We start from the raw sequence: 9,561 nt of genomic DNA, 5'->3' as shown, positions 1-9,561 counted from the left end.
CCCAGGACAGCTCCTCTCCCAAAGATGCATCCACTCTGGGGCTTATCCCTTCTAGCAACCCCTCCAGCCTAGCTCCAGCAGGCAAGCCCAGACCCTCCGCTCTGGTCACTGCAGTCCCTCTGCCACCCAGCCCCTGCACACACTGGGCATGGCCATGAGCCTCCCCGGGCTCCGAGTCTTGCTGGGGTGCAACCCTGCTCCTGACCAAGAACGATGAGGCACCTGTCCTGGGGGCAGGAAGGCTGCACAGGGCAGGGGCTGCATGTCTGTGTTCTCAGCACCAGAGCGGGCCCCTCCAGAGCAGGGCATGGGCTGCATCTCCTCACCCGCCAGCCAGGTCTTGAGAAGTGCAGGGGTCTGGCAGTAGGGCACATGAAACCCTTCTTGGGATTATACCCTGGTGTGGCAGGCTGGTCTTTCATCCCCACTGCAGCCCCCACACACTTAGAAGAAAACACAGAGACCTCAGCCTCACGCATGTCTCTCAGTGGTTTCTTATCTCCCTGGAGTCTCTCCTCAAAGCACGAAGGCTCTGATCACCCCACAAAGTCCTCAGGAATCAGCACCAATAAAAAAATACACTTTATTGTGACCTCACAGTTTGCAGAGCAGCGCAGCGGGCACAGGCAGAGGAGCATGCAGAGCGCGTGGCACGGGTGCACAGGACATGGCAAAGCGGCCCCTGCCTGGGCACCTCCTCTGGACCACCCCTGCCCGCCTTGGGACCCTCAGGCCTGGCCGGGCCCCCTCCTCCCAACAACCCCCAGAGGTCCTGGCCGAACAAACAGAGTGGCCAGGGCAGGCTTGGCCGCCAGGGCCAGCATGAGCCCAAAGGCGGGGTGGGCAGAAGCAGCTGGCACAGCTCAGCCGGAAGCCTTAGCAGCGGGAGGAGGGCGTGGGAGCCCACACCTGCCAATCCAGCCCTGAGCTCCTCAGCAATTTTGTCTCTCTTGATTAAACATCCCAGGAACATCAAGTTCACAGACATGTTTTCTTCTTCATCTTTCTGAAAACACCCAGAATGGAAAAGCAGAGAACAGCTTCAAGGTTCCTAGGGCCCCTTGACACTTTGGGGGCAGAGAGAGTCGGTGGGAAGACAGGTGAAAGGGCCAGGGCCGAGGCTTATGCAGGAGACAGAAGGCAGCAAAGGCGGTGTCCTGGGCTTGTCTGGGGAGAGGGACGGTGTGCAGGTGTGTGCACGTGCAGAGCGAACTGCTAGGGCAGGAGGCCTGGAGCACACCCAGGCACTTGCTTCGGGAAGAACACCAGTAACTGCGAAGGGTGGACACCGGCGGGGGGTGGGCAGCATGTCTGAGACCTCCAGACTGTCCCTCCCAGTGGAGCCAGAGTGTTGGGGGCAGGGCCGGCCACCCAGCCTCCAGTCCAGCCAGTGAGGGGCCCTCTGGCCAATCCAGGAAGGTGCCTCCATGGCGGGGCGGGTGGCCCAAGAGAGGCTGCCGTGGCATTAAGAGAGGGCCACAGACACGGCGGGGCCCACCCCTGGGGGAACGAGCCAGGTGGGGGGCAGCGGGGCCAGCTGCCCAGGAGACCTGGGCTGAGAGGGGCGTGGCTGAGGGAGGCTCTGGCAGGCCGCTCACTTCCAGCACTGCTCCAGGGAGCTGTGGGGCTGGATTTTGAGCTTCTGGGGGCAGAGCAGCTTGGTGAAGGCTCGGCGGAAGCTGTGGTGGCACAGCGGGTAGAGGACAGGGTTGACTGCCGAGTTGGCCCACAGGAGCCAGAAGGAGGTTTCGTACCAGTAGTCAGGGACGCAGTGGCCGTGGCAGGCGGCCCGGATGATCATCAGCAGCGTGTACGGGGCCCAGCAGAGCCCAAAGATGCTCACGATGACGGCCAGTGACTTGGCCACTTTCCTGTCTCGAGACAGCCGGAAGCGCTGGGTGAAGCTCTGGGACACCATCTTCATGCGCTTCTCCAGCGAGGCCGAGGATGCCGACGGCTTGGAGCCCCTCTTGAGTGAGCGCGGCCTCTCAGTGCCCCTCGAGGAGCTGCCGGAGCTGGAGGTGGGTGAGGCCGCGGAGCCACCCCCACCGCCACCCCCGAGGGCTGTCTCCCCAGCCTCAGCGCCCGCGGCCGCCTCACCCACCCCGTACCGATGCAGCGGCATGGCCTCCCCGTGCCCCTTCTGCCAGCAGCCCCAGCAGCCAGGCGGTGGGGGTGGCGAGGGCTGGGCCTCGGGCGGGGGCTCGGGGCCACCTGCCTCTCGAGCCCCATCCAGCCGGAGGCGGGTGCGCCTCTGGATGTTCAGGTAGATGCTGAGATTGAAGAAGGTGACGCTGAGGAAGGGCGTGAAGAACTCCAGGGTGGAAGCCGTGATGAGGAAGTACCAGTTGTAGAAGAACTCAGCGTAGCAGTGGCCCTCGGGGATGGAGCTGCCCCCGGACAGGTACTCCCAGCTCAGGATGGCCGGCCCGTACAGCAGGAAGGCCAGCACCCACACCAGCAGCATCTTCCGCACCGCCCGCCGCGTGTTGCCCTGCTGGGCCCGGTATGAGACCTACAGACAGGCAGGCTGGTCAGGGGCGGGGCGGAAGGAGTATTGGACTGGGTGTGCCCCTGCAGCCTGTGGGACCCTGTGTGGGCCATTCCCTCAGCAGGATGCTCCTCCCTTCCGCTCCTGTCCTCCCTCCCTCCCTCCCTCTTTCCCCTCTCTTCCCCTAACCCTCCCCACTGGCGTCCCAGGCTAGTGCCCTGCCACACTCAGTGAGAGTCTCAGAAGCTCCCTGGGACCAACCCAAATCCTCACTCTCTGTAGGCTGCCTGTTTACCACCCCCCTACGAGCTGTGAGCTCCCTGAGGGTCCTGTCCTTGGCCCCTGCACCCCTGGGACCAGACTCGGCATGGGCCCCAGACCACACGCGCACACAGCTGTTTCTGACATGATGCATCCTGATCCTGCAAAGGCCCGAGCCATCTCCAGAGGTTGGGGTGGGAGGTCCAGCCCCACTCCTGCGCAGGTGCTCGCACCCCTGGGAGCTGGAAGTGCAGGAATGAAGCCACAAGCTAGCCCACTGCTGGGAGACATCCCCCGCCCCGCCACAGAACAAAGCATCCCAGATCGACATTAGGGCCTCTGGGACAGAACAGGGAGGGAGGGCAAGGCCCTCCCCAGGGCAGAGAGCAACCAGCTGGTGGGGGCAGGGGGCAGGAGGGCCAAGGGATCCCATTGAGGGGTCCCAGGTAGGACAGCTGGAGGAGGAGGACCTGAGAACCCCTGCCACCCTCCCCCACAAGCCTGATGGCATTTACCTTGGTGAGAGCAGGAGCAATGTTTACAGCTATTGCTAATGAGAGGTGGGCAGAGCACCCCCATGCCAGGCTCTCTGCTTGGCCGCTTTACCCTTCGTGGCAGCTCTCCTTGTGCCCCATGCCTGGTGGCTCCAGGAAAGGAGGGAGAGACCACAGGGGGATGGGCTCAAGAGGACCCCAAACGCATGCTCTTTGCACCCTGTCTCTTGGCCTTTCTAGTCTAGAACGAAACAGCCTGCCCTCAGTCCTGCAGAGGCCCCATAAAGCCCTGTGGAGGTGAGCTGCCAAGGAGATGAGAAGGGGAAGGAGTGACTTCAGCAGTGGCTCCATGGGCTGCATGGCCCTGATACAGGAGCCCGGGTGGGGCAGAGTCCCTGACTCAGGTGGCCGCTCCCACAAAGGGAAATCTGTGGAGCCAGGATCTGCCGCCTGCCTTCCCGGGGCCTGTGTGTGTGTGCACGCTTGCACACACACGCATGTGTGAGGGATGTCACCCAGGGCCTCTGGCTCCAGATCCTCCCTTAACTCTGGAGACTGTGGTCACCCAGGGCCTCTGGCCCCAGATCCTCCCGTAACTCTGGGGACTGTGGACCTGCCCCAGGGCGGGGGCTGCAGTGACAGCCCTGCCTTCAGGAACATCTGCATCCAGATTCCCTGCCTCCTGCCTGGGCCAGGACAGTCTGGCTGCAGCCATGGCCCGGAGTGGGCAGCTGGCCATCGAGTGGCCCATGTGTCAGCAGCAAAATCAGTGGGACCAAGCCCACTTCTGCCCACAACTCAGAAGCAGCCGTCCCCACCCTGATGCCTCCCATGGGCGTCCTGACTGTCCCTCAGGAGTGAGCAGGGGCTCCGCAGCCCGGGACTCACGGCTCGGGTGACCGACAGGAAGCGGTCGTAGCTGATGAGCACGATGTTGAAGGCGGAGGAGGTGCACAGCAGGTAGTCCACCACCAGCCACAGCTTGCAGAGGCCCCGGCCGAAGGTCCAGCGGCCGGTCAGCACATAGGGCACATACAGTGGGATGCAGAAGGCGCCTGTGGGGAGTAGGGCCACAGTGGGACCATGCAGCCAGGGGACAGGGGACAGACCCACCTAAGCACAGACACCACGGAACCTGGGCTGCTTTTCTGGGACCAGCCATCCTCATCTTACCGCCCCCTCCACCTGGTGTCAGCCACAAACTCTGCCCTGCCACCAGCCTTCACCCCCACATAGCTCCCAGCACCTCCGGTGTCCCCTGGGCCTGGGAGCAGGAGAGACGATCCAGGCATGGGGAACTCTGGCCACCACAAGACCCCAAGAGCCTGGAGTCGGGACTCCCTGGACTTCTGTCCAGCCCTCCCAGCCCTCAAAGGAGGAAAGAAGACAATTTCCTTCTCCCCTCCCCCCGCTGGACTCCAGCCCCTACCTTGGCGTTGGACAGCCCTCCCTCTCAGCTTAGACAACAGGAAAGGCTTTCCCGGCTGAAAGGGCACTTGGTTGGCCGCCAGCAGCCAGCCGCCACTACTACTGCCAAGCGGGCTTGGAGCGTCTGGGAGACGCACCTCACAGCCCCAACAGGTGTCTGGCACTCCAGCCCCCTCCGCGTGCCCCGCCCCCCCAGCCGGCAGCAGAGCCTGGACACGTGAGAGCGCGCTCCTTCCAGCGTCTACCCCAACCCCCACCTTCCCCACGGTCCCCTCCCCCAACACAGCTCTAAAAATCCCCCTTCCATGTCCCCTCCCCCAGACCTTCTCTAAACCTCCCCACTGCGCCCTCCGCGCGCGTCCTAAGTCCGCAGCAGCCTTTGTTTGGCTACAGCGCAGGAACCAGGGCTGCACCCGCTGCCTTTGCGCCTTGCGCCTCGCCCAGTGCCTGTGTCCCTTCCCAGGGACAGCTCTCTCCAGCCCCTGTCCCGAGGCCTGAGTGGCAAGGAACTTCGCCTGTGCCCCCCACACCATGGGCTCCGGACACCCCCTTCCCAGGCCGGGTCCCCTGGTGGGGCGTGTGCCTGCGGGAGCCACCCAGGTCCGTGCTCCAGTCCCCGCTGGCCCGGCCACGCTGGGCGCCCCTGGGTCCCACGGCGGCCGGGGGCTGGGGATTTACCCACGAGGAAGTCGGAGATGGCAAGGTTGAGCAGGAAGAAGTTGTTCTGAGTGCGGAGGCTCGAGTCGGCCACGAAGGCGAGCATGACCAGCGCGTTGCCCAGCACCGTGGCCACGATGAGCAGCGCCATGAGCGCGGCCAGCACCGCGGTCCAGGCTGCCGAGAAGCCGCGCGCCCCGCCCGCCGCCGCTGCCTCGCCCGCCAGCGCCCCCGAAGCGTTCAGCGGTCCGTCGGGCGGCGCGCGCTCCATGGCCCCGCAGGCTCACGCGGCTCCGGGACGCGGGGCAGGGCGCCAGTCGAGAGGTGGGCGGCCGGAGGGGCCCCGGCCCGGGAGCCTCGTCTTTGCGGGCCCTTGGCCGGGTGGGGTTCCCCGGGGGGCGCCCAGCGCATGGTCCGGGGGGCTGGGGCCGGGGCCAGGGCGGGCGGTGCCGAGGGGGCCGGGGCCAGATCAGAGCCTAGTGGGGCCAGCAGCGCTGCTGCTGCAGCGGGAGAGAAGCCGGAGCCTGAGCCGCTGCCGGCGCGACCGAGCACTCGGAGCGCAACGCGCAGCCGAGTGCGCCCCGCGCCCAGCCCACCGCCCCGCGCGCCCCGCGCAGCGCCCCCGCCATTGGCTGCCGCCCTCGCCCCGCCCCCGCCCCGCCCCCGCCCCGCCCGGCGCCGGCAGCACCACGGACAGCGCCGCGTGCCCGCCAGGCAGGCTGGAGCCCAGCCCCTGCGCTCACGGCAGCTGGCTGGGAGCCCGGCCGGGACTTGACCGGGTCTGGGGGCTCGCCTGCGGTCAGCCAGCCCGCGCACTCGGAGCCGGGGTCTGGGTTGCTCGGCCTTTCCCGTGCCCTCGGCCCTGGGGACCCCTACCCAGTCATCATGGGGAGCCCTGGCGCCTGTGGGGACCCGGGGTGGGGGTGGGAGAAACGCCTGCACCCGCGCTCCGGGGAACTTGCCCTGTGGGGCATTTCCTCGGTGCATGTTTTGGGAATGTGGGTCTCCGGCGGAAGGAACGTCTGGAGAAGGGATGGGGAGGAGGGGGTCTTGGAAAGCCGGTGCCCAGACCAGGGGTCCGCTCCACCTCCCGTTTGCACGGACTAGGGGTGCCAGCCTCCCTGTGGACAGGGCCCAGTGCAGGGTCCAGGGTGACCTGCAAGGCGCAGGCAGATGTGGAGTTACATAAGGGAAGATGAGGCGCCGCGCGGACCCAGCCGGAGGGGAGCGCGTCTAGCCCGGGTTCCGGCAGCCTCAGGCTGAGGAGGGAGCAGCAAGCCGCTTGGAGCCCAGCCACGGACCCCCGTGGACAGAGGGGCAGTCGCCACTGCAGCGGACAGACGAGGTCACTGCGCTCAGGGCGCAGGTGGTGGCTGTGTCAGCGCCTGTGGGAAGTGATGGGGGAGGAGAGGAGAGGTGGCAGGAGGGAGCGCCCCCACTACCAGACACATGCGCTCAGATACACCGGGTCAAGGACAGATTCCGCCTGAAACACTCAGGGCAGACAGACAGACAAGCCCACACTCAGATACACAGACACCCACAGGCCAGGGAAGCAGCCACCAGAGCCAGGCTGGAGACCCACCAACAGTAAGACACACATCAGACAGCAGGCAGGGAGGGAGCTGAGCCCCAGGAGAGGGAAGCAGCAACTCTGCTCTGTCGCCAGCCTAAGGCAACCCTGGTGCCTCAAAGATGGCAGAGTGCGCGTGTCTGGGGGAGGGGCTGCAGAGGGGACCCCAGGCACTGACGTGCACCGTCAATCCCCTACTTATAGCAGCTTCCCCATCCTGTGGGGACCTACCCCTTCCCCTCACCCCAAGTGGCGCTTCACAAACTTTGGGGAGAGAGGGGCTGGGATTCCTCTGTTGCCACCTCCGGGCTGACTGCAGAGAGGAACCCCCAGACCAGTGGCCCCAGCCAGCCCACTATTCCATGGCTTCTAGGAGTCTGCTCTGAGGGGAGGGGTTTGGCTTCCCTCTCTGACTACTCGATTGTACTCATCCCACTCCACCTGCAAACCCTCTCCTCATATTGGTTCCCCCAGGTTCCCTGCACCTCACCCTAACTCACCCAGTGAGGAGGGGCTGTGCCTGGACCAGGGAAAAGTTTTCAAAGGGAAAAGTTCATGGAACTGGGCAGCAAGGGGCTGTGGGGCCATCAGAGCTGCCACCCAGCCCTGCTGCAGCCCTTGACTCACTGTCCCCACCCAAACCAGCAACTTCTTGTTGAGTGAACTCCTCCCCAAGCCCTTCTCCTCCCCAAGTACCCACTGAGGCTGCAGGAGATGGCATTGGGTGGGGGTTAAGAGGGGGCCCTGGCTCTCTCCTTCCCTGGCTGGAGCCTCAGTGTCCCCATCTTGGAATGGGGAATATAAATTGGAGCCCCAAACAGAACCAAGGATGAAGGGGTCTGGAGGCCAGCCCAGTCATTCTCCCTCCCCACCCCTCCTCCCCTGTCATCCACAGCTGCCCAGGCTTCCCCGTGAACTGACCAGCCCTGGAGAGCCTGGGCAGTGCCGGCCTGGGCCAGACGACCCAGACAGAAGGGGCTTTCATGGTGTTTTCTCTGCCCCACAGCCTCAGGGGGGACAGCTCAGCCCACACCTGCCCTACAGCTGTTCTGAAACCCCTGCAGAGGCTGCACCAAGACCCAGGGGCCCATGGAATCTGGACCCACAGGCGGGGAATCCCACACAGCATGGCATCGGCCAGGAGACCCATTTCTGCAGCCCATCACCACAGTGGTGACACATATCCATCACATGCCTGTGGGTCACCTCAGGGCACCCTCGTGGGAAGTCAGAAGGAGGCCCCGGGGTTCAACTCCTGGCAGTGGGGACCCAGCTGTGTGACCCCGGGTGAGTTACCAAACTTCTCTGAGCTGCTGTAAATGGAGGCTGCCTGGAGAGGAGAGGGCCTGGCTTGGCCCCGAGGTCTGATCATGACCGTGGCTGGCGGCTGTGAACGCCCCCTATCGACCAGACTCGGTGGGAGTGCTTGGTATCTGACCTCACCAGCCCCTGCAAGGCCATAAAGTTGGGCAGGACTTGCCGCCCTGCAGCACTGGTGAGCCCCTTGCCCGAGGTCACCCAGGCCCACCCCCTCCCATGGCCACATGTCCAGCCCAACCTGAGGTCAGCAAGCGCACCAGGGTGACCAGCAGCCATACGAGAGGCCCATGTCCTTGCCCAAACAGGAGGGCGGTGTCCTCTGGGCTGGAGCCTGATGCGGCCACAGCAATGCAGAGTGTATGTGCTGGTCCCTGTGTAGCCTGTCTAGCCCTGGGAGGCTCTGTCCCAGGGAGTGGCTATGTTGTGTACCTTGTGATGAAAAAAGAAAGTGGCCAGGGGAGACCATCCCTGGATTCATGGGCAGAGGCCAATGTCCCGTCAGGCTGGTCCGGGCAGGGGAGAAAAAGGACTAGAGATGGAGACAGGAGCTCTGGGTCAGAGCCATGTGGATGGCCAAGTGACTATGGGCCTAGCTTGTCGGTTTCGTATCACAAGCAAACACCCACCAGAAGCCATCCACCCTGAAGACATGACATTAGCAAGCCGCTGTCATTGGCCACCCTCGAACTGGGATGTTCAAGGTGAGTGCAGTGAGGCCCCATTGAGTGCAGTGGCCACCCTGGAGGCTATGTGTGGGCCGAAGGGCACCGACCCCCACCTCCCAAGGCCCATCTGCTGCTGCTGCCTCTGAATGTCTGACCGCCAACAAGTGTTCAACACCCAGCCCCAAGTAGGGGACATTCTCTGAGGACAGCAAATAGCTGCTGGCGAGCTGGCTCCATGGGTCCCCTTCCCCTAGTCCTCATGGGCCACAGACCTGCTCTAGGTGTGGCGTCTCTTGCCTGTTGAGCCTACACTGCAATCCAGGGGCCTATGGACTCCAGATCCACAGGCAGAGACTCCTACAGTGTGGCATCTGGCCAGGGGACCCTCTTCCCATGAAGTCGGAGCCAGCATGGCCCCCTGGCCATGGGCCCACCAGGGTCTGGCCTGCCACACCACCCAGAAGCAGCCTCCGGAGGCACACCAGCCCGGGGCACTCACCTTTGAGGCTGGCGCTGCCCTGCAGACAAGGATGACAGAGCAGAGACCTTTCCATGGTGCCGCGCCTACCAACAAGAAGACTATAGGCCTTCAGGACCAGGGAAGGAGCAGGAGGGGCCCCGTCTGGCATCCATCAGGGGAATCCGTGCTTTCCAAACTCTGGGCTCTGCAGG

General features: G+C 64.5%; 1 protein-coding gene across 2 annotated transcripts; it reads right to left on the bottom strand.

The window, feature by feature from the left end:
* Window positions 1-566: 566 nt before the first annotated feature.
* LOC105470539 (histamine receptor H3) lies at window positions 567-5,906 on the bottom strand. Of its 2 annotated transcripts, XM_011722629.3 has the most exons (4): window positions 5,353-5,906; window positions 4,135-4,301; window positions 1,755-2,515; window positions 567-1,006 (listed from the first exon to the last, which is right to left on the bottom strand). In XM_011722629.3, coding segments are annotated over exons 1-4 (1,179 nt in total). In that variant the 5' UTR covers window positions 5,603-5,906; the 3' UTR covers window positions 567-1,005. The 2 variants fall into 2 exon arrangements, with proteins under 2 accessions (XP_011720931.2, XP_011720930.2); XM_011722628.2 differs by having other exon boundaries at window positions 567-2,515; window positions 5,353-5,905.
* Between the last annotated feature and the right edge of the window lie 3,655 nt (window positions 5,907-9,561).

The sequence above is a fragment of the Macaca nemestrina genome, chromosome 15 (genome assembly GCF_043159975.1).
Source record: "Macaca nemestrina isolate mMacNem1 chromosome 15, mMacNem.hap1, whole genome shotgun sequence".
NCBI lineage: Eukaryota > Metazoa > Chordata > Mammalia > Primates > Cercopithecidae > Macaca > Macaca nemestrina.
This window is presented reverse-complemented; position numbering and strand designations above follow the sequence as displayed.

What these genes read in the sequence shown, in the direction of transcription:
- LOC105470539 (XM_011722628.2), bottom strand. Translation starts at nt 5,602, where the DNA reads ATGGAGCGCGCGCCGCCCGACGGACCGCTGAACGCTTCGGGGGCGCTG. An exon ending in CATCTCCGACTTCCTCGTGG is followed by an intron (nt 4,302 to 5,352) that starts GTAAATCCCCAG and finishes TACTCCCCACAG; the next exon opens with GCGCCTTCTGCATCCCACTG. An exon ending in TCCTGTCGGTCACCCGAGCC is followed by an intron (nt 2,516 to 4,134) that starts GTGAGTCCCGGG and finishes GCCTGTCTGTAG; the next exon opens with GTCTCATACCGGGCCCAGCA.